The 25,505-nt window shown below is 32.1% G+C and overlaps 1 protein-coding gene across 6 annotated transcripts in view; it reads left to right on the top strand.

Annotated features, from left to right (window-relative positions):
• The window catches only part of LOC146537559 (uncharacterized), a 161,326-nt gene that overhangs the window by 63,299 nt on the left and 72,522 nt on the right, over positions 1 to 25,505 (top strand). For 5 of the 6 annotated variants that reach the window (XM_085188252.1, XM_085188250.1, XM_085188251.1 and 2 more), the window contains 5 exons: positions 17,707 to 20,077; positions 22,115 to 22,587; positions 23,152 to 23,427; positions 23,721 to 23,900; positions 24,157 to 24,489. In XM_085188252.1, the coding sequence (XP_085044378.1) occupies positions 17,707 to 20,077; positions 22,115 to 22,587; positions 23,152 to 23,427; positions 23,721 to 23,900; positions 24,157 to 24,489 (3,633 nt within the window). The remainder of the gene's footprint in view (positions 1 to 17,706; positions 20,078 to 22,114; positions 22,588 to 23,151; positions 23,428 to 23,720; positions 23,901 to 24,156; positions 24,490 to 25,505) is intronic. The other variant, XM_085188253.1, reaches the window with a different exon arrangement.

Here is a 25,505-nt window from a genome sequence, read left to right on the forward strand (position 1 = left end):
AACGCAGTATCCCACATATAACAGAGTAGGCAGAGGGGGAACCTATTATTAAGACACATAGTTTCCAACTTTCCACCGAATTTCCGAAGCCTACCAGAAGAATTGCCTATCAGAGCGAAGAAAATTAAAATATTGAAGAATAATAATTTATTTCCTCGAGTGGGAATCGAATGCACAACCGTCCCGTTACAATCACATGCTTGTGCTCCTGCGCCACGAGAACCATCAATTTCGCCCTGCGTGCCCTGCTATATATGAAGTGCTTTCTGAAATTGATTTGAACATACAATTTAATTGTGTTTCGCTAAGCTAGCAATTTAATGTGAAAATTGTCAACTGCGATACCCTTAATTGTATTACCTTGTTGAAGGTTGCGTACAGAATAATTTACCGTACAATTAAACTCTTTCACGAATTGATATTATATACATGAAAATTAATTGTGGTGTGAAAATTAATGCGTGAGCCTCATTACATATTTAATAAGTTTAATTTGTCGGTTCATACGTTTCTATAGAACTATCTTATAGATCGTTAGTGTGAGGTAGTTTCGATCTTTTGAAATACTTATATATTTTTTGACTATATATAGATATAAATATTGTTCTTGACAGTTGTTTTATTTTCGAGTAGTATATATATATCCTTTTTTTATAAACGCCACACAGTAACAAACACAAAGATTAATGTACTAATAAGCACGTTACTCTCCATTGCAAACGCAATCGGGTAAAAAAGGTATTATTGAAATTATAGAGACTTCATTATATATGTAATTATTATAAGTAATAGATAATTTTGTTTATAAGTAACAAATATTTTTAAATATTGCTACAAAAGCTTCTGTTATACGACATTCGAAAACGCCCAATATACTCATAATAAACCACCAATAATTGCAACAAAATTGACTTAAAACGTATCGAACAATATTTAAATCGACCTCTTCACTTTATTAATATCATTTGAATGGAAAAGAATTAAATTGAAACGCGATCGTTTTATTTATATTTTCAACGTAATGACGTCGCTTCGTATTCATTAGGCGATAAATGAAGCATGTTTGAGCCTCTATTGCCTTTCATTCCTTGCCTACAATTCCGTTTCATTAGATCCCGTTGCTTTAATAATAATGAATTATTATAGAACACTTTAATTATTAATAAATAAAATTAAGTACAGGTGTTATTATTTTAAAAGATTTTGTTGTTGTTTATTAGTTTTTGTATTTTTTCTTAAAAGCTTATATATGGCTTTGTTTTTACCTTGTTCATTTAACTAGAATAGTTGAACAGTTTTGTTTACTTTTATTTTAGCTATATCCAGCGAAAAGCAGGAAGAGATGTTAGTGTCACATCACTCTATTTTTTTGGTATTGAGCGGCGAAACTCAACGCTGCGCTTTGTGTTATCAGAACAAACATAAATTCATTCCCTATTGTTGGGATAGAACCATAAACCATAAAATTGCGTTTACAACATGTATTTAATTATTTAAGAACCCTCTTAACTAACCTCTTTTTATGCACTTTAATTTACTATAATTAAAAATATATGCTATAACATATAGAATAATTAGAATTGTCATAAAAATATATTATTAATACTAACTCGGTAGTAGTATCCTAAACTTAAAAGCAAGTCTCTTTAATGTACAAACAGGTACCTATAGGTAGGTAATTATTATTATTATTAGAGTCGCGTTATCGCAAATCATGATTGTTTTGTTGCGTGGGCTTTAGTAATCTTTGTTTAATGCCTTCTAAGATTTTCATTGTTCGCCCTTAAATGGTATCAGCGACATAAATATTGTTTAATATATAGGTTATTTGAAAAACAAAAGCGGAAATTCTATGATTTTTATTGAAGCATTTTTTTTTTCCAGTTCTTTTCTATTGAAGAGACATGAAAGGTTAAAAAAGCCGTCGTAGCGCAGGGACACAAGTGTAACTGTATTACGACGATTGTGGGTTCGATTTCCACTCGAGGGAATGAATTATTATTTATGAATAATTTCATTTCTTTGGCGGAAGGTAGGGAACGTAGGATTTCTCTGCCTACTTAGATGTGTGTAGGATATATCGTGAAGCTGAGAAACATATGAACTTATGTAAGTACATACATATGTATGTAAACATAAAATATATTATTAATGGTTATAGAGTGTCGAGGCCATTAGATGCATCACACAAAGCTCTTTATTTATTTAAGGAAGTGTTTGCTATTCGCTAGGTAGGTACTTATATACTGGCTTTATTATTAGTGTGAACTTGTTCTAGTCTGCATTAACTATTTTAATATTTAAGATGTTAATCTTAAACATGTTAATGTTTATGTCTTGTATGAAAAAATTGGCACAAAATTTGAAATTACGTTATTTGCCTTAACATTTCAAAGCCTTATAGCCTCAGCTAACTAATTTACACATTCACACTTGTTCGTTATATGTGTAAAAAGTACACGCCATGTCCACTCTCAAAACTTAATTAAACCTCCAAATGTGAATCTACGACATTTCGAGTAACTTACCTATGCACTATGACACGCTAAGCCCGCCTTAATGCGATTAATCCTCTGCGTTCTCTCAGAGTACTCGGCAGGTAGATTTTTTATAAAGCTTCAGCTACGTAAAGCTTATTACAAAGACTTTGTGGAGGAAAAAACAAGAAACGCGTACTATTTATTTTTTAATTACTTTATATATATTAGAAAATGTATTATTACGTTGCTGTTGTTATTTTTAAGCTTCAAGCAAGTATAGGTAGAGGGAAAGACATTCCCCACATTCCAAATTCTGACGTCGAATTTGGGAGGAAGTGTTAAGTGGCGGAACTCAACGCCGTGCTTTGCTTCAATACTATTCTCATTATTCTATATATAAATTACAATATTAAATATATCGTCAAGTGAGAATAGAATCCACAACCTATCGCGTTCACAACCACACGCTTGTGCCTCTCCGCCAGGCCGGACTGGCCTCCATATTTTTTTAATCTAACCTACATACACTGGCTGTTGTATATGTAGGTTAGATTAAATAAATAAACTGTTTTTGCAGAGCAACTTCATTGTAATATTTTTATATCGGTGGTTAGCTAGACTTATTTCAACTACTGTGAGGACAGGTTTAATATATTTCTAAATATTAAACCTACGCCTATACATAATTTAAGTAACAAAACGTAATAAATAATAAAATGCTGCTTTAGTATGCCGACTTTAAAATGAACTTTTACAGTATTAAATTGCAGAGAAATAATATCAAGAAACTGGTGACTGGTCACAGACTGATTCATCGTTACTCAGCTTCACCGCATATTTTTATAAAATTATAGTCCATATAGCTCATTCTATATAGTCCATGACATGTTATGCCCGCGAAAGCAATATTTCTATTTGTTTTACAATATTTTTTAATATTAGAACCTATTTATTGCTATGATTAGAACAATTTTTGTTTTATACGAGTCAGTTATGGCACACACACTAGTTAAGATTATAATATATTTTTGAGAGGGAAATGAATACATGACTTCCGTCGCGTTAGGGTCAGTAACCATTACCCTTACGGCAAGTTCAATACTGGGGTCACATGTCCTCATTGATACGAATTTGCGTATTTTTCTACATAACAGAATAGACAGAGAGAAAGTAGTGTGCAGACACTTCTCCATTATCCGGTCAAATTTTAATTTAGTCTTGTCGAGCGAAAGTTTGTGCATAATTTATCACCTCCAGTGGGTATCGAACCTACAACCATTACGTTTATAAAAAGATATTTCCTCACTGCGCCACATAACCTATTTACATATTTTTCAACTTCAAAGATGGTGGTACTTGATCTATTTATTTGTAAATCTTACCGCACGGGAATTTCGAGTTTTTTATAAGAGTGGTATCTTATGCAACTTTGCGTAGGTATACACATTTACCTGTCACAAACAAGAGTTCCAACTTATTAACCTTTATTTTGGAAATGGGTAAAATGATAACGTCAAACTTAATTGTTACAGTAAAAGCTTTACAATTGCGAACTGGTTTTAAAAGCTTTACATATCAAAATTATATTTTGGTTAATTCTATAGTAAACAAAGTTTAGATTAACTTATATACACTACTACACTACTATTATAGTACATATAGAATTATTTTAATGTTAATCAAAATCTCCGCTAGGGTGGGTAACTTCGTCACGGCGTCACATAAATTGAAAATCTTTGGTGTTTGAAATGTAAATCATTAATGTGAATAATGTAATCTCAAAGCCCGCGACGCTCATGAAGCTAACGCTAACTTTAACTTGTTTGTAAATGATTAAACAAGGAAGTGAACAGAAAATTTAAACTCATAATTTATAATAGTGTTGATTTTCATTGCATTAGCATCAATTTTTTTCCTAAAGCGAGGAAGTGAAAATATTAATTAATTCATTCCCTCGAGTACAAATCGAACCTACAACCGTAGTATTTACAGGCTAAAGCTTGTGCTACTGCACCACGACGGTCGTAATTTTTATTAAATTATTTGCATTATCTACCTATGTTACTAGGATTATTGCCATTATTTTGATTCTTATCAAATACAAAAGTAAATTTCACCTTTTTTTAAAGTATTTTATGGGCTGATATCAATATATTCTGTAAATTATTTTTGCAACGATATAATCAGGGTCGTTATCCTCTGGAGTTCTACGAACCTGCGACCCTATGTCATTGGGCCCATTACTCAGGGATTCTGGGGTAGCCGTTGACCTTAGCTCGTTACTTTCGACTTTTCACCACTCTATTTAAAGTACAAAATCTTTGATTTCAATTATTATTTATTATTCATCAAGTAATTTAATTACAATTTTAAAATTATTTTACTCTGGTCGCTAAATTCATTCAACAAATAATTATTTATGTAAACACAAAAGAACCAACGAACATGAATAAAGTAATTAAAAATTTTATAAATACTTTTGAATGCTATATTAATTACTTACTGAATGTATGAATAATTGTGAAGAGAGGGAATGATTTTATAATCTATCTGTATTACTATTTTTTAATTAATATGATCTGTTTTTAACCGACTTCTGTAAGAAAAGGAGGTTATCAATTCGACTGTATTTTTTATTTTTTTATTTTTTTTTATATTACCTCATAACTTTTGACTGAGTGGACCGATTTTGAAAATTTTTTTTTTGTTTAAAAGGTGAAGCTTCCCGAATGGTCCCATTTTTTTTTGGTCCATGTCTGACAATGGTATCTATGAGAAAATCACATAAGTCTTAAATTTGCATTAGGTATGTACGCGACAAATAGCCGAATAACTCAATGTCGCGCTAACCGATTTTGATGATTCTTTTTTTATTTGAAAGGATACACTTCAAGGATAATTTGGTGAAAGTTTGGTTAGGTTCCGATTAAGGAATCCGGTGAAAATTGAGAAAGTTTGAAAAAAATTGATTATACTGTAATAGTTAGATTCCTGATCGTTGCATTTCTTTTCAACCAATCTCAAAAAAGAGGATGTTCTCATTTTCAACCAACTTCAAAAAAGGGAGATTCCGAATTCACCCGAATACTTTTTATGTTTGTTCTTGTCAATATACCAAAATGTAACTTTGCACAAAAATAATAGCTAATTAAATGAAGTTTTACATAGAACAATCACAACCACTCGTTGACAACCACTACCACCACCATCACCACTCGTTCAAGAAGCATCATTTTAAGATCTACCCATCACTAAAAATCGTAAAATAAATTAATTTTTAACAAAAACAAAAACCGACTTCTAACAACGAACTAAAAAGTGAAAAATAATTATATAAAGATTTTATAATTTTGAAGTCGGTGTCAAACTAATGCTACAACACCTTTACTACAATATCTAATTACTAAGCCTGTTTGTTTTACTTGGCACCGACTTCAAAATTATAAAATCTTTATATAATTATTTTTCACTTTTTAGTTCGTTGTTAGAAGTCGGTTTTTGTTAAAAAGTAATTTATTATGAATAACCTTCTAAATATATATATGTACGTATGTATAAATGTCGAAATGTAGCTTTGTAGTGTTGCTAATAACGATTGTCGTTAGCAAATCCGAACGGTAATAGGAGAATAATGTCAATAAATCAGGTAAGGCAGAGGGAACCTAGTGTTGAGACAATCCGTTCCACACTTTCCGCTGAATTTATTGAGGCAATGCGTTTTGAATGGCGGAACTCAACGCAGGGCCTTTGTCTATGAAAATATTTATAAATAGTATTTCATTCCCCCGAGTGGGGATCGAACCCACAACCGAAGCCAATTACACACACGCCACAGCCGGAAATAATTATAATAATTAAAAATATATTTTATAGCTTTTAACGAAAATGCTATTTATTTTATCTCCCAACATTCATTCATTTCCTATTACTGCTGTATAAGGAAGAACATAAAGCGCCCGGCATCTCGTCCATCGTAACTTTCAATTTATATATATTTTTTATTGTACATTTATTGTATTGCCTTAACATCAATTTTTCATGGTCCTCTCTCAAATCAACTGAGGAGTCGTTCAAGCAAGAGTTCGTAAAAGTTATATAATTATTTTATTATCGCTTCAAAGAACTCTATTACTTTAATACTGTCCTCTTAGGTAGCAACGATACATCGTAGATTATGTAAGACGAAACCTCTCGCGTGTTAATTACTCTTTCCTGAACTAAAAGTATCAAGTCTTCGTTCTTTTTGCCACCTATAATTAAACTAGCGACAAGAACACGGCTTCGCTTGCTCTGACTTTTCGTTGCTTTATAATACAAAACATTTACATAGGTAAATTCTAGTTTGCGTTATTCTGATATAAAAGATATATTATTCTAAAGTTTCATCTAAATCGAAAGTGGAACAAACATCCACCCTCGCAAACTTTTACATTAATAATATTAGTAGGTTAGGATAAGATAGGATACGATATTAGTAGGATTATCATAGTAAATATTAATAAAAAATTAAAAATATTTATCATCTCACCTTAGAATATCATGTTTAATTGCCTTCAAATTGATTTTTACGGTCCGCCGGGTGCCAGGTCAAGGGCGATACTAGCTTAGTTGCCATTTGTAATAACATAACATTTTTATTAAATTCATTTATTTTAACTTTCAAAACCTATAAAAAGTTTGAACTTGAATAGACAAAACTTATCGTGAACAGTAAAAGAAGATATATGAAAATGATATTTTATTCTGATCTCGGGCTTTCCTACCTCACCCCTGTTTGTCCACGGGTTCATCACAGCTGTCTGGCACGATGACATCGTAACTTGAACGATTTGTATACGTATATTTCTTTATTTCATCTGTTTTTATAGCTTCACGCTGTATTCTGCGCATAGCAGGGTAGGCAGAGGGAACCTGGGAGCCTAAGGACAAGCGTTGACACTGCGTTCCCATTTAGCCACTTCCGTTCCCCATTTACCACCGAATTGTAATGCATTCCTATTTCATTTCTTCGAGTGGGCTTCGGACCCACAACCTGTTGCTTTTGCAGTGAAGCCTCAAATGTTATATCTGCCTGTTTATTATGTTTAGCTTATTATAATTTCTAATCGTATCTAAATATAATTTTAGTTTTATCTAATACGTTTCAGATTAACAGATAATTAATGCCTTTTCTTGGTGTGTCGTCTTCAATATATCATTAATTTAATAGGTTGATAACAGATCTCATGTAATATTATCAAAAATCGTTTTAAAGATTAGGTATTTGAACTAAGAAGTATGTATATTAAAATGTTAGCTATTACTGTGTCGCCTACACGATTTCATAAGTATAGTAAATTTTTTTAATTACTGAAATAGTTACTAATTAATTTATATAAAAATGCTTTATTCGAAGAACTCTCAAGGTCCTTTATATAAATATTTTTGTTTATTTAGGTTTCATGGAAAGTCCTTTTACTTTGAACAGCGGTCGACATACGGATAGAACGATGAAAATTTCCAATTTTATAGTCCCAAAATTTGCCTCATATTGTTCAAACTTTGTGTCATCAATCTTCGCAACGCTGAAGTATCTTCCGGCGTGTTATAATTATATTTTTGTAATTTCAAGCATCATCAGTATTTGCAAGTTTCCTCTGTTAGATATCAATTTGTAACTAGTTAGAGGCCAGACGTGGCGCAGAGGAACAAGCGTGTGACTGTAAACACCACTGGTTGTGGGATCGATTCCCACTGTAGGAAATTAAATATTTAATATTTTCATTTTTTCATTCTGGCGTCGAGGCAAAGCGCGGCTTTGAGATCTGCCTCTCAACACGCATTGCCTCCATATTTTGGCGGAAAGTGCTGAGCGCAGTGTCTTAACCTAAACCTAGCTCCTTCTGCCTACCCTAATTAACTTTGACAAAAAAAACAATTTGAGAGGCCTTTTAATGACGAACATGAAAAGTTTTTAGAAATTAACTTTTAAAGTTAAAACAGAAAACACAAAGGCTAGTTCAACGTCGCGTACACTATACGAACTTTCCACGTGTATTACATTTGCCTTTGTATAAGGGATCAAAGTAGGCCGTACAATGTATTAGTTCTAGCTTTTGTCAATTTTTGTAGCCTTTTGTTACGTGACATTCGTTCAAAATTAGTCTATAAAGTTTATATTCGACGATATTTTGAAGCGACACATATGAATAAAACTAAAGAGCTTACAGTATTTATTGCAAAACTTTTATGTATTTTGTGGCCCTACGTTGTATCCCACACATAGAAGTGTAGGCATGGGAAGCTGGGAACTTAGTGTTAAGACACTCCGCATTTAAGACAACTTCGTTCGCCCGTTTCGTTTCGTTAAAATAATAAATATTTGATACCCCCCAGTGGGAATCGAACCCACAATCGTCACGTTTAACAGACGCACGCTAGTGCTCCTGCTTTGCTACGGCATACAGGGCCGTCGACGGATAAAATACATACATACATTCATAATATTATAGTGAAAGAAACATCTATTCACTGGGTAGATCAATTATAAACCTTCACTTTTTAAATCGCTTTATTATGAACACTTTCTACTTAAGACTGACACTTAAACACTCAGCACTTAAACTATCACTTAATAACGTTTGCTTAGAGCTTGCTGGCAGTATTACAACGTCGGGAAGACTGTGCTCATTTCTGTTTTTGGGGTGTTTTTATAGGTTACAATTTCCCTCCAAAACTAAGCTTACCGGATGTATCTCATATTCATAATTCACAATAAAGATAGTTTCAGTGCTGCCATCATTTATAACATAACATAACATAGTAACTTCAACACAAATTACACATTTCGTTTCATTCTAATTAATCATTTTCACATTTTTACTATAAACTCAATGAATTCTACCGCTAACATTATTATATATTAATAAAAGTACTTCATTTATATTTTTATCTTCAGTCATAATAACATCATAACAACTTCTCTTTTTTTAAATACACAACTTACACATTTCGTTTCATTCTAATTAATCATATTCACATTTTTACTATAAACTCATAATGAATTCTACCGCTAACATTATTATATATTAATAAAAGTACTTCATTTATATTTTTATCTTCAGTCATAATAATATCATAACAACTTCTCTTTATTTAAATACACAACTTACACATTTCGTTTCATTCTAATTAATCATATTCACATTTTTACTATAAACTCATAATGAACCGCTTACCGCTACCGCTAACATTCGGCCAATCCTGACGTAAACGCGCCCTCGCGTTTAGTAGCGATTAAACAAAACTAATAATTAATACATAATACATAATTTAAACATAAAATAATATAAACACTAGAGTTTTTAAGTTTTATAGTCAAATCACTAGTTTTCATCACTTTTACTATTTTTATTACTATTTTTAACCGCCATACGTACCTACTAACACTGACTCTTTACTAACACTGACTCTTTACTAACACTGACTCTTTACTAACACTACTCTTTACTAACACTGACTCTTTACTAACACTGACTCTTTACTAACACTGACTCTTTACTAACACTGACTCTTTACTAACACTGACTCTTTACTAACACTGACTCTTTACTAACACTGACTCTTTACTAACACTGACTCTTCACTAACACTGACTCTTCTAACACTGACTCTACTAACACTGACTACTAACACTGACTCTTCACCGACTTGAAGCCTTCTGCAAGGCTTTCACTTTTCCCTGGTTTTGATGAATGTACGCCGATTGCATGCTTTGCAATCAACGCACTAATATCGATTGCAGATCACTGCAACCGACCCACTCGGCCGGCACCGACCATCGAATGTAACCCTGAAAAAGACTCATTATTCACTTATATCGAGTGCAACTTTGCACACGACTCTCTTATTCACTTATATCGAATGCAACTCTGCAAACGACTCACTTATCGAATGCAACCCTGCAAACGACTCACTATTCACTTATATCGAGTGCAACTCTGCACACGACTCTCTTATTCACTTATATCGAATGCAACTCTGCAAACGACTCACTATTCACTTATATCGGATGCAACTCTGCAAACGACTCACTATTCACTTATATCGAGTGCAACTCTGCACACGACTCTCTTATTCACTTATATCGAATGCAACTCTGCAAACGACTCACTATTCACTTATATCGAGTGCAACTTCTGCAAACGACTCGCTTTTTACTCACTATTCAATACAATTGACTGTACAAAATTCACTTGACACATTACATTCATATTACACTACATAAATATAACATTAACACCATAATACATTATTATTTTCTCTATTTTTATAAATCACTAAAAGCATATTTCATACGAGTACAATTAATCAAATGCATGTTTATACATTTCAACATCACTGTATAGAACCTAATGTAATATTATATTATATTTACTTTCAATAAATCATTAAAAATATGTAACTTTGATCACTAAAAACAATATCTGATGAACATTTCCATATCATAAGTACAACATCAAGTATAATATTTTAAATGAATTAGAAAAACATTATTATTTTCTCTATTTTTATAAATCACTAAAAGTATATTTCATACGAGTACAATTAATCAAATACATGTTTATACATTTCAACATCACTGTATAGAACCTAATGTAATATTATATTATATTTACTTTCAATAAATCATTAAAAATATGTAAATTTGATCACTAAAAACAATATCTGATGAACATTTCGATATCCTAAGTCCAACATCAAGTATAATATTTTAAATGAATTAGAAAAACATTATTATTTTCTCTATTTTTATAAATCACTAAAAGTATATTTCATACGAGTACAATTAATCAAATACATGTTTATACATTTCAACATCACTATATAGAACCTAATGTAATATTATATTATATTTACTTTCAATAAATCATTAAAAATATGTAAATTTGATCACTAAAAACAATATCTGATGAACATTTCGATACCCTAAGTACAACATCAAGTATAATATTTTAAATGAATTAGAAAAACATTATTATTTTCTCTATTTTTATAAATCACTAAAAGTATATTTCATACGAGTACATTTCAACATCACTGTATAGAACGTAATGTAATATTATATTATATTTACTTTCAATAAATCATTAAAAATATGTAAATTTGACAACTAATAAAATATCTGATGAACATTTCGATATCATAAATACAATATCAAGTATGAATTAGAAAAAAAGCACCATTTTATACACCTATGAATTTTATTATTATCCGAATCACTAAATATTACATCGTTATTAAAAACTAACCAAGGGTGGAATTTATCCACTTATATATTATCCCTTTGTAAGAAGAACTCCCCTCTTTTAATGGCGATCACCCTATGTACCCTAGTCGCACGAAAGAAAGGTCTACACTACATTTAGGCACAACCTTCCTACTTTGACCTGGTTCTGATCGAACAACTTCTTCCACACGAACTAAATCTCTGGGTTCATTTTTGTTTATATTTCTATATAATTTACCATTCTTTTCTAAATCATTTTTATAACCTTTTGTAATATATTTCGTTTTTAAATCTTTACATTGTATTTCAGAATCTTGACTATGTAACGACTTTAACCACGTGTTTTCGTCTAATAACAATCTATACTAATATAATAAAGCGAAGAGTTTGTTTGTTTGTTTGAACGCTAAGATCTCTGGATCTACTGGTCCGATTTACTTTGTTTTTGTATGAAAGCTGCGAAAACATTCTTCAAAGTGCTATAGGCTACATTACATTACACATATATACTAATATATTAAAATATTTTATAATTTGACATGTAAGTTATTCCTCCATGTTAATAACCGTCGCGACGCGACTTTTGCTAAGCAACGGTTTGCAACGCTTGTTTGTTTTTAAGGAAACGTCACCCAAAATGATCTTGCTTAACTCATATATGGCGAGTGCTGACTCAACCTTATGAGATGCATACAAACAATGTTTAACAAAAATATTGTTCTACATAATGTAAACTCCGCGATGTTAAATGTTTATCTCTGAAGCTTGAACAAAAATAACTATTTTGATTAATTTACTTTAAAATTGGATTTTTGTTAATGTATAGTTTTTTATATTTTGATATTCATCCTTATGAAAATAAATATAATAGTCACTTTTTGCATTTTATCTAAATCGAGATTATAGTTTACTGTATAACATTCTAATAAATAATTAAGGAGATGTCACTGATTAAAAATTACCTTCTGGCGGCACATTAGGTATGACCGACGCAAACGGGCAGACGATGTTGACGGTTTTATAAATTTTCATACATTTTCGAACTATTGTTAACTTGTATGTAATTATTCGCTGTTTATAATTAATCTAATGTACATTTTGGTTCTCTTATTTTATCTGATATTGCTCACAAAAATTATCCTATTTAATATAGAAAATTGTTTAGTTATTTCATAGAATCGATATATATGTACGCACGCACGGAATTTAGGTACTTTATCCAATACTAAGAATATCCTTTAGTTATTTCTACTTCTAACCAATAATTTCAAGATTTTTTATTCTAATAATAAATTCAAAATATTCTTTATTCAAATTTACTATCACAAGCACTTTTGAATCTTCGACTGAACATATAGACACAAAGCTACCACCGGTTCGGAAGGCAGTTCTGCTAAGCAGAGCCGGCAAGAATCTCAATAGTTGCTCTTTTCAAAGTCAATGATATAGTTTACTGTTACATTAGCTGACATCTATCCTGCCTGACATTTAATAGACATTAATTCCATACACGCTTATCCTCTAAATATTCTTGTACAGTGCTTTAGTAAGCTTTACTTATTAGACCTTTTTTTTTTTTTTTTTACAATTACTTAAAATTTGGGTAGTGGCAAACTTAGAATACACTGAGGAATTTTATTATATACACGTATACTCAGACCCAGAAAAGATTTATTAATTTTTTGGAGGCGAAAACTTTTTTTCTCGTTCCCGTCACTATTTTTACTATGACAGTGTTTATTTTGTAGGTTTTGTTTTTAGAAAGAGAATATTATAATATAATATAATATACAAATATGTCTCCATTTATTCTCTTGATTATTTTATATTTTCTCACTATGTCTATCGTTAACTGAAAATAATTTCATAAATATATTTACTAAATATTCGTATAGTTCAAGCAGGCGAAACCGCGTCCGAGTCCGCTAGGAATATATCTCTAATTTAACTACACTTCTCTTCTGAAATAGAACTTCGTGATAAAGCATCAACATGCATCATCCGCTCGGCTATTACGGTGTTCAACAATAAGACGACATTCTTGCATTATAATATACCACCGGGCACTTGTAGGTAATAAGTCCCATAACGCTACGAATTGCAAAGTAATCAGTGATTACTTTTACCTAACACTAACAACTACAGTAACCAATAACAACAACGTCTACAGGTTTAGTGCTTCGCGGTTCAATAATTTGATATTTTACCGTATGAAGTTTAAATTTGTCACTGTCCACAATTTATATTAGGGACTTCAACGAATATAAAATTTTTATTTGTTTTGTAAATCATTATATACATTTTTACAGAAAGTATGTCCAATTAAGGTAGGTACTTTTAAATAGAAAACACCAACTACTAACAAATTTACGTCTGCACTTATTTACTTGCAATCTTGCAACAAAATTACCTAACGGCGCTTCGAGCGTGAAAGTTGAGGACCAATCACATCGTCAATGTCACGTATGGAGAACACACGAAGGAGATTGTACAGTAAAAAAAAGACTATATCACACATTAAGAGAATGCATGTCAAGAAGTAGTCTAGTCAAAGTACTACCTTCACCTATAAAATTAAAACATTTAGTTCTAAGTCAACGTAGGTTGTTGTATTGACACCATTAACGTGAACGTTTGTAATATTTATCATAAGTATCATTATTAATACTACTATTGGAATCATATACTAAATTTCGTTTATAGCAATCTTGTTTCATGGCCTAATTTAAAATAATAGTTACTTGTTTGAATTAGTCGATTACATTTGATACTGATATAGCATTTGATAATGAAAATGTTATTGCAATTAAAACACCTTAATCCTTGAAAATTTCCCCATATTACTACAATTTGAAGCTCTGTTACTTGTATCGCTCCCATTCTTATAAATTTATCATGGCATGTATTAACATCCTACCGCCTTAATATCCTTAATTACACGTTTTTTTTTTTTATTAAAATCATTTTATTATAATAATAATTCTCTAAAGATTTTTACACCTAATTTTTAGCATATCCGCAACACTAATTTTAATGTTTGTGTCAATTCTTCCCAAGAAAATAACAATGTGGGTAATCCTTTGAACCACTTGTCGTTCATTTTTTTGCCTTAATGATATTTAGGATTAAAACACTACATAAAGCAGGAAAATTATTGTGAGGGTAAATATCTCGCACATGATTATTACTAGTAGGTAACGGTACAACTTCGCTTATGTTTCCCCATTTTAAGTATAAGCAAATCCTATAGTTTTTACAAATGTAGTATTATAGTGATTCAAACCAGCATATAAATTTAAATATAACAAATACCCTAATAAGAAACAATTACTTAATAAAAGTAACCACAAAAGTAAAAATATTAAGAAGAACAATAGTCACTTGTGAACAACAAAATTCAATAGAAAAAAAAATAATAATATTATACAATATATAACACTTCTAACCTTCAGTCTTTAATGGGCGTTATTTAGTCCTGCGTCCCGCTTCTGAAGTGAAAGAAACATCTATTCACTGGGTAGATCAATTATAAACCTTCACTTTTTAAATCGCTTTATTATGAACACTTTCTACTTAAGACTGACACTTAAACACTCAGCACTTAAACTATCACTTAATAACGTTTGCTTAGAGCTTGCTGGCAGTATTACAACGTCGGGAAGACTGTGCTCATTTCTGTTTTTGGGGTGTTTTTATAGGTTACAATTTCCCTCCAAAACTAAGCTTACCGGATGTATCTCATATTCATAATTCACAATAAAGATAGTTTCAGTGCTGCCATCATTTATAACATAACATAACATAGTAACTTCAACACAAATTACACATTTCGTTTCATTCTAATTAATCATTTTCACATTTTTACTATAAACTCAATGAATTCTACCGCTAACATTATTATATATTAATAAAAGTACTTCATTTATATTTTTATCTTCAGTCATAATAACATCATAACAACTTCTCTTTTTTTAAATACACAACTTACACATTTCGTTTCATTCTAATTAATCATATTCACATTTTTACTATAAACTCATAATGAATTCTACCGCTAACATTATTATATATTAATAAAAGTACTTCATTTATATTTTTATCTTCAGTCATAATAATATCATAACAACTTCTCTTTATTTAAATACACAACTTACACATTTCGTTTCATTCTAATTAATCATATTCACATTTTTACTATAAACTCATAATGAACCGCTTACCGCTACCGCTAACAATAGCCTACTTATGTTATATGAAGCATCGTGGGTACTTTAAATTTTATTTCCATACACTTTGATTCTCTGTATAATAGACGTATATTGTTTCTTTTGCATTATTTTTGTGACATACCATGAGTAACTTAAAATATTACTTTATACAAGTAGATCTTATTACTAACTAACCTTGGTCATTCGATTTCTATGAATTCTAATAACCCAATGACGAATTAGAATTTTTCACGGGCTAAGATAATAAATATTCGTTTTTATTTCACTTGACTGCAGTATTGTATTTAATTTGTATCTATACGTATAATAAAATCGTAACAAATCAGTATCTGTGCATTAAAGATATAAGAAAAAATTGTTGGTGGCATTTAATAATAATATTTTAATTTTCTTGACATTTAGTAGGTTCTTCTCGTACTTCAATTGTTTTATAATAAAAAAAGTTATATCATTTTAAAGGATGAACCTTTACTTTTCAATAAAGAAATTGTTTTTAAAATGATATTAATATGAGAAAATTAAAGCAATGCTATCTATATTAATAATTGTGTAGGTAGCCCAAGCAGGCGAAGTCGCGAGAGGCTCAATAGTATTATAACATCAGTCTTTTTAGTAATTCCTGAAGTTGAAAATTGAATATAAATTTTAGAGTGCGCATGTTTTCAGTCTTGTAATTTATATCTTTATTTTGTAGTAGCTACTGTATAAATATACGTTTAACTTTAATTTATTACTTTATCCTGTAGTATTTGCAAGTGTAATTCTGATTTAATGTTGCTGGATGTAAATACGAAGATTATTAGTATCGAGTTACCTACTAATGGACCGTCGTAAGATAAAAATAAAAGGTGTTTTATTTCGCTACATTATACGTAATGGCACGGTATGATGCTATTTTAACTCTATAATTGTAGGTACTATAGATTTCTTAGAAGCACTCCTTGAACGAGAGGTCTTTGACGTCTAAACTGTTATATTTTTTATTTGTTAAGTTAGAATTGCATTATTTATATAATAATATGTCAATAATAATAACAAACCTTTATGTTAATGTTAAATTAATAAATTAGCTTCACGCTGTATCCCGCACACAGCAAGGTAGGCAGAAGGCAGTTTTCGCCGAATTCTGGAGGCATTGCGTGTTAATTGGCGGAACTCAACCCCGCCCTTTGCCTCGATGTCAATGTTAAAGTGTTTTTGTTTCGTCATATTGATTTTAAAGAAACTTTCTATAGTAAACTTTGGCTTAGATTCGTTTTGACATAACTTATCATACAGTCAGGTATGTTATTTCTTGTACGTTGCGGTTCTACACCGCCCTCACCACAGCCTTCAGTGTTTCTAGATAATTGTAGATCATATTTCCTATATGTTATAAGAAATTACTGTTAAATATTGACCACGTAACTGTGCCATCATCGATATTTATAAGACTGATGACTTAGTGTATTTTTTATTGAAAACAAGAAAAAAAGATTGTAATAATTTTTCTTTATAAATCTGGAATTTTTGAGTTTATTATTTAATATAATGTTTAACTGAATAACATAAAATCTTTTTATTTAAAAATACAATACCCGCTGTGCAAAGTACCTATAGTTACTTAGGCATTATTATAATATCGTATGTCATACGACAAGAAAAATATTTTTTATGTTTTTTCACATACAGCACTAATATTCTCTGCTATTTATAAATCATAATTAATTTTATTTTTCTTTTGTTGCAGTAACTGTCACAAAGGCAAGAAGTCGTCGATCGATTGAAACACCACATGGCAAGAACGAAACATTACAACAGTCATCCAAGTTATCAACAAAAAATAATATAAATTTACATTTTGGATATAAGGCGACTCCAGTAAAATCTGTTTCATCAAAATCACCAGAAAAGCGACGTAGTTCTGAAACGAGTACTAGGCCTAGCTGCATACCACTGTCTAGAAGAATCCCGGAAAAATCGACGTGTAACTCTATATCGCCTTCTAAGCAGGAATCTATGAAGGAAACGACAACGAAATTAGATAATACGAAATCTAAATTAGAATCACCGAGAGGAAGATCTTTACGTAGAAGTCCTGAAAAAGTGAAAATTGAGTTAGAAAATTCGCGTAAGGATAAAATACAACGAGCTCAAAAAGATAGTGAAAATCTAAAAGAAAAATATCATAATTCAAAGAAAAGACTGACTAGTTTAGATAATTCTTCGAAGAGTGAAAATGCGACAGCAAAACTACCTAGCAAAATTATATTGAATGTTAACTTAAATACTAACTCCACTGTGGAAACTAATGCTAGTGAATTGAGTAATTTAAAAGATTCCTCAAAAATGTCTACTCTTCATGAAACCGTTAGACCACATACAAGTTCTCGACTCTCACAGGAAATGGACAGTTTAGCAGCTTTGACAAAACAGACATTAGATAGAGTTAACAAATTATCAAATAATTTACATAACCATAAATCTCATGCAACTGTACCAGATCCGCCTCGTTATGATTCCTTGTTTCCATCAACATCTGAACAGAAAAATAGTAGTCATACTTACAATTATGGACTTACAAATGACAGTCCTCCCTTGAACCGGGGTGTAACTGAAAGGTTAAAAGATATAGACACGGCAGCACAAAGACTGATCGACTTTGAAAAACAATCTGCAATATTTTCTGATCTCAATAATGATACATCTAGTCAAAATCGTCGCTCTGAAACGTCGTCGATGTCTCTACACACCCCCGTGTCGATTCTGAAACGGAAATCAATTCATGAGGATAATAACATTACAAATCCTCCTAATCATTCCATTACGTCACCCCCCGTTACCTTTTCACCAAGCGTGATCGAGTCAAGAAATTGTCGAAGTGAAAATAGACAGCGTCAAGGTATCTTAAAAAAGAGACGAAGTTTAGATGAGTCTCAAGTGGCAAGAAGAAGATCTTGTAGTCCAGAAGTATCATTTGCAGATGATGGTTCTTCGGATACTTGTAAGCCTATACTTAAGAATAGACGATCTTCTCTTGAAGACGTAGTGAGAAATCGATCGCCCGATGGACAAATCCAAGGTATCTTAAAAAGGAAAATGAGCCGTGAAGAAGATCATTTAAATGATGATGTATCCCACGGTTCGCCAGAGCCTCAAGGTATATTAAAACGGAAATCTAATTCAAGCTCTAGTAGCAGTACTACTTCTTCTCATGTTTCTATCGCTCAAGCTGTGCTGCTGGCAGCTGCAGGAGGGGCCGAGATTGTGGAAGAAGATAAGGAAACTGTAAGACCGATCCTTAAAAAGAAGAGTCTCTCGGAGGAGAGGCCTTCTCCTGATATTTTGCATTCAGAGACACCAAAACCTATTCTTAAAAAAAAAATAACAGAATTCGATGATCATGACTTTGATTTGCCTAAGAAACCGATTCTCAAATCTTCAAGGAGGTTACCTGGCGAGGAAGGACTTACTTCTAGTTTTGATTTGAGCGAAGACGACAGAAGCTCTCGCAGGCCGTCACTTCTTAGATCGCGGACATCAGATCACTCCGGCTCAGAATGCGAGGCGCCGGTAAAACCGATTTTAAAACAGAGAGGTTCAAGTCTCACTAGGGAACGCAGCCAATCGCCGCGCCCACGGCTTTCGTTTTGTGCAGATAACGATGTGAATATTAGTGCGACGAATTTTAGTAGCGACGCGAACGACGTGTTGGCGGCTGGACCGCGACGAGTCTTAAATCTCGCGCCCGACGCGGAAGAAAATTATCCAACTGCCGTAATTCGACGCAGAAATTTGCGACCTAAAGGCAACCCCCGGTCTATGAGTTTAGTGTGTGATGTAAATGACGAATTACTCTCGATTTTGAATAATCGCAGATTAAAGGTCGACGAAAATTGTGAGCATAGTAATAGTGATTGGGATCAGGATACATTAAATATCAATAACAACCCTAAAACATTTCCGTCAATCGCCTCTCGTATAAAGAACATGGAGGAGGCTCTCACAAAGGATAATTTTCTTAGTGACCAACCTACAATATCTAAAGTGAAAAACCGAGATAAAGAACGCCACAAAACTCAACCTGTAACAATAGACGAAATGAGATCAATTACATACAGGTAAGCTACTATTGAACGGATTCAAAAAGCTTAAAAAAATTACACTCTACATCCTAATTCTATTAACAGTTTATGATTCATACATTTTTCTTGGCTTAAAACTTTTAAATGTTCATTGACTTCTCTGCCTCACAATGCATTCACTTTATTCAAATATTTTTCATTTTGACTGTTTCGAGGTCGGTATGTAACTTCCGTAACACATGGACAGCATCCTCAAATATAGCTTTTCTTGTACAAAGGTTATTACGCTTTGTGTCGGTTGTAGCTGAAGTCCGACCCAAATTTTGGCTCTTGGCCATTATTTTGATGAGCAAGCGCTCCGCGTGGGCATGTATCAATTGTTTTGATTTGCTGTTGTAGGATTTACGGTTTGGTCCTAGCGTTCTCTTTACACATGAAGTGGAAACACGCTTATTCAGTAATCGAACCATTGTTTCATAATTACTCATAAATAAATAATTAAATTTCCATTTCTTTTAATAAAAAGTTTAAAAAAATATTTGTATGTTTGTACTGTTTTTGTAATCTAATTTCAATTTTCCATGAAATAATTTCAATAATTATTTTGAATATATGCAATAAACGTCTATATTAAAACATTATTTTCTAATTGTAATTTTTTTATATTATACTGTTTTTACAGTACTGTGTTAATTTAAATATATTAAAGTAAGATTGCCTATCAAATTCCATTCCTCGGTACGTTTAATTTTTTTTAAAAGAATTCAGAAGTGCTTAATCTTGATGAGTATTTAGTAATTAACGTTTCGTAATTTTGGTAAACATTTGGCGCTAATTTTGTGAACATTCATCTGACATCATCGGTACAGTTTACTGTTTGAATCATTTTCAGTCTAGATAACGTAAGAAACAAATGTGGACTGCAACATAGTCGCATTTATATTGTAGTGCAGTAATTTGATATATTTATTGTAAAGCAATGTACCGTTTTCTGCAAGACTGGCCTCATTTCTATTTGTAAGTAACTCATGTATGTTTATATCTATTTTTAAAAGCTATTTAATATTTTATACTTGTTTTCGTTAATGTTACATAATAATGTTATAAAAAACACATTGAGTTAAGATCGAATGTGGCTAACTATTGCATTATATATATAAAAAATAATAATATATATACACAATCCACGGACCAAACCGTCTTCAAAAATTAAAAATAAACCCTAATGAATATAAATAGGAGTCGTATATTAAAATTGTAAATTTTTGTAAAGCGTAATGTTAATAATAGTTTATATTATATGTTATATATAAATTTATTATTTAAATAGAATAAAATATTCATTATACAAAATTCAGCATTATTGCAGTTTGAAATTAGATAAATATACACATACATTAGTTGTTTACGCGTAGCCCTAAGCGAGCTATCTGTCTTGTTGGTCGTATTTTTATTATATTGTCACATTCGTTTTATAAGTCGCATCTAATTTGAGAGCAAATAGTTAGTTTATTTTAGCGTGTCTGCCATTGCATTAATCGTCGGTGATTAAGTTCGGTTCTTGTATCATTTACTGGTAGTACGCTAGTTGAGACAGCAACTTGATGACGGAAATAAGCGCTCCAGTCGTTACTGGGTCAACACTATTTCTGGCTATGTTGTGCTCCGCAGCACGCATTCAATGTTTTATGAGCAGAACATCTGATGCGGTCAGCTCTATATGCCCTTAATTGCTGCTTCTTAATGTAATGTTTTGGCTACGACGTAGCTTTGTTTTATTTATAGTAGTTTTAAATAATACTTTTCTATACTTTTTTGTTTCTTTTTATATTTTAATATTCACAATTATTAATTAAACACTAGTATACAATTAAATGTTTAAAACTGGAAATGGATTTGTAGAGTAAATTGTCAATGATGTCAAACTCCCTTAGTTTCACAAACAAGGCTGCCAGTCCAAATCACTCATGCTATAATTCATCAGAATATATGAAGGTGAACTGAAATTGAGACTATCTCTTTCTTACCAACGAATATAATCTACTTTATCGCATTTCTTTTCTCATTTCGCAGCTTGGAGCCGGGCCAAGCGAATTTCCAAGCGTTCGGCGTCGCGGGCTGTAGTTTTCCGACCCGTTCCGTCGAGTCCGGTGCTGTTCTCTCGGCCAAGAGTCCCTTTGTGGGGGAGCCTGAGAAGGATCCTTTCGCAGAACTCGATTTGCCACCGTTCAACTCCCAATTGTTCCACGCGAGCTTGCCGACAATCGACGGTGCTTCGAAGAATGCTATTGTCAAGGACGATAGTTTCGGTGAAGCAACTTTTTTAGATTTCGAAAAGATTTGCGCCGACAGTGATGCAAAACAATCAACTCTCGACGAAATCGAACAAGAAGTAAATAAAGTTCGCGTGGCTCTGGACGAAGACAGCCGCGCTCTTGACGAGGACGATTGCAACCAAGCCGAAGCCGACAACTGGAGCCTGAACGTGTCTTGTGACAGTGGAGTTTACAATCGCGCTTCGTCCCGCGACTCTGGGCCGCACTCTGGTTAGTATTACATTAGACATGTTGTTAATCACCGATAGTATATAGCAATTGGTCAGTTTGAATAAGCATTAAATTTATTTTTAACGGCTTGGCGCACTGGATGAGTGTACGCCGAAAACTGCTTTTGACTTATTTAGTGTGCGGAGCAATCAAAGCTTACTGTTATGGCGGCATAAACGAAACATATGGATAGAATCGAAACACTCAGATTGCATTAGTCGTTGTTTGTTTATGTTTTTAATATAATTACGAATGTCTTGCACTTATTTGGACGTTTTCAAAATAAACTCATTTCAGCCTTGCGATATACTTCACTCCTTTTATTTAGGTCAATGTAATACGTAAAATATTCATTGTCACCGGTTGATTTTAAAGGTTACCGTCTATTTATCACTTAAGAAATAGTTTAAATTAAAAATAGTTGGTATTAATTCGTTTAGTGAGTTATTATTTTTACTTCATATTTAACGTAAGACCGCGGTTAAACGTGCACGCAATATTGTATTTAGTGTATGTCTATTTTTGTTCGTGCTCGAGACTAATAACGAAATTATCGATTTTCAGGCGAGGAGTTGGGCTTGATTGAAAGTCAAGAAATACATGAAAACCACGCAACGAATAGTAGTAACGACTGGTCCTCGAATTCTATTGAACAAGGTCTCCTCAAGATGGATCGTGTAAGAAAATCTACGGAAAATGAACTTCTTCAAAGTCTCGAAGGAAATGGCAGCGACGATGAGAACATAGATAATTCGTCTGGATTTGCCTTGGGATTAGTGAAAAGCAATAGTGTAGTTGCTAGAGCTAGCATGTGGCAACAGTTGCAGCAACAAGCTAAAGGTATTTATCAATAATATGTATGTATGTGAGTTTAAATACTGTTAGACGTCATTCCACATATCTGGACGAACATACGCGTCGCAGAAGTTCTGTTTAATTCTTACATTTCATCTACATCATTTCATTATATTTAGGTTTTTTATAAACAACGTTTTCCGTGAACTACATATATTATATATCCTTTATTGATCTCATTATGACTAAGAAAAAATGACGTTCATCTATGATTTCAATGAACATGAAATATATTAAAAACATGGATAAGTTTAAAATTTTTACGTTTAAAATTACAGGTACGCCAAAGCCCTTGATTCGTCACAGTCGTTCAAAATTAAAGGAGGGGCCTTCCGTGACGGATCGTTTCAATACTCAACCTATTGTAATACCATCTCCTGAATCCACTAGTCCCACCAAAGATGTGTCTCTAACGGAATCCAAAAGCACTGCCAATGTCCTAGATAGAGACGAGGATGGTAAGTACTTTTTGATTAATTGTTATATAAAAACTTTTTTATTTTCATTTTGTATTATCATTTTTCTATAGTCGATTCTTTTTTTTTTTTTCAAATATTTTATTTTCATTACGTTAAATGGCATGTAAAACGCTTTACCGACGAAGCTTTCTGTCTCATTGTCGGCTCTGTTTCTTTTTTGCATGTTCGACTACTTACTACTGTGTATGTCCCGGGTTCTATGCACAATGTATTATAAACGCACTCACGGTGGCAGCTAAGTTAGATGAGGACGATCCTGCCAAAATGTCTTTAGCGGACAAAATGAAGATGTTTAACGCGAAATTGACTCATAAACCACCAGTTTCTGGACTACCCAAGTCTTCAGATCGAGTACCTCGAGCTTCAAGACTTAGGACCATGCCAGTGTTGGCAAGTCAAGTACAAGAGGCTATGGAACAAAACGAAAGGCTCACTAAATCCCTGACACATGAAGATGTACCGAGAAATCCTGATTTTCAACTCAAAATGGAGCTTTTTAGATCAGCGAGCGCGAAAAACACATCCTTAGAGTATCTCATGAAGCAAAACGCCAAATTTAGAAGCTTAGGTCTGATTTGTATAATTTGTGTTTTGTTTTTATTGTTTTTCTTTTTTTTGTTTCTTTTTTGTTTTGCTTGGGTTCAACACTAATTGTATGGCGAAGGTGAGTGCACGAAACTAATGGTATAATAGCATGAGATGGTGCTCTGAGTATTGCGCTTACCCATTTATTGAATATCCGGTTTTATAATAATATGATGTGTATTCAGTTTATTTAATAAGATTTTTCTGTGTATTTATATACCTAGATTTACTTTTAACGATATACGTATATAGGAGCTATATAAACTAAATTAGTAGATGTATTTGACCTACCCCATTTTTTCTAAGAACAAATGTTTTCACTACCTATATTTAACATATTTTTACTGGGAGAATCATGTCATTTGTTAAAACTTTCTAAAACTGTACGATGCTCTATACTAATATTATAAAACTGAAAAGATTTTTTGGTAGAATGTGCTTATCACAGAAACTATTGCTTCGAATTATTTTTTTTATTAAGGAGGGCTATAGCATATATTATATCCCGTTAACATTTCAATGTAACATAGCGTACCTACAATCATAACTATCTCGGGCGTATTCTAATTATACAATGTAAGTACAAGTCTTACACAATCCTTAGTTATTGCGATTTTACCATCGGGCGAAGAAGTTAAAGCTAGAGAGTAATAAAAATCTAATTATATATAGCATAATAATACAGCGTGTGCAATATCCGTTGAACATGATTGACTTTTGATTTTTAATTTTGTATATAAAATGTTTTGAACTAACTTCTATTTTGAGATTGTCATAAGACATATTGTGTGAACACAATAAGTGATCTCGTTACTGCTATAACAGGTGTTTTCTTTGGCAGCTGGACAATTAAAATGTTAATTATAGCTTTTGTTTCCATTCCATTGTTTACTCGATAAAGATATCGCGTAAAATATAATTATTGAGAGTCTCTTAATTAATATAACATATTTGGACCAGTAAGAATTATATAAAAATAATATTTAATGCATAGAATTT

The sequence above is a fragment of the Heliconius melpomene genome, chromosome 7, assembly GCF_056956725.1.
Source record: "Heliconius melpomene rosina isolate 202511_hmr_F chromosome 7, ASM5695672v1, whole genome shotgun sequence".
NCBI lineage: Eukaryota > Metazoa > Arthropoda > Insecta > Lepidoptera > Nymphalidae > Heliconius > Heliconius melpomene.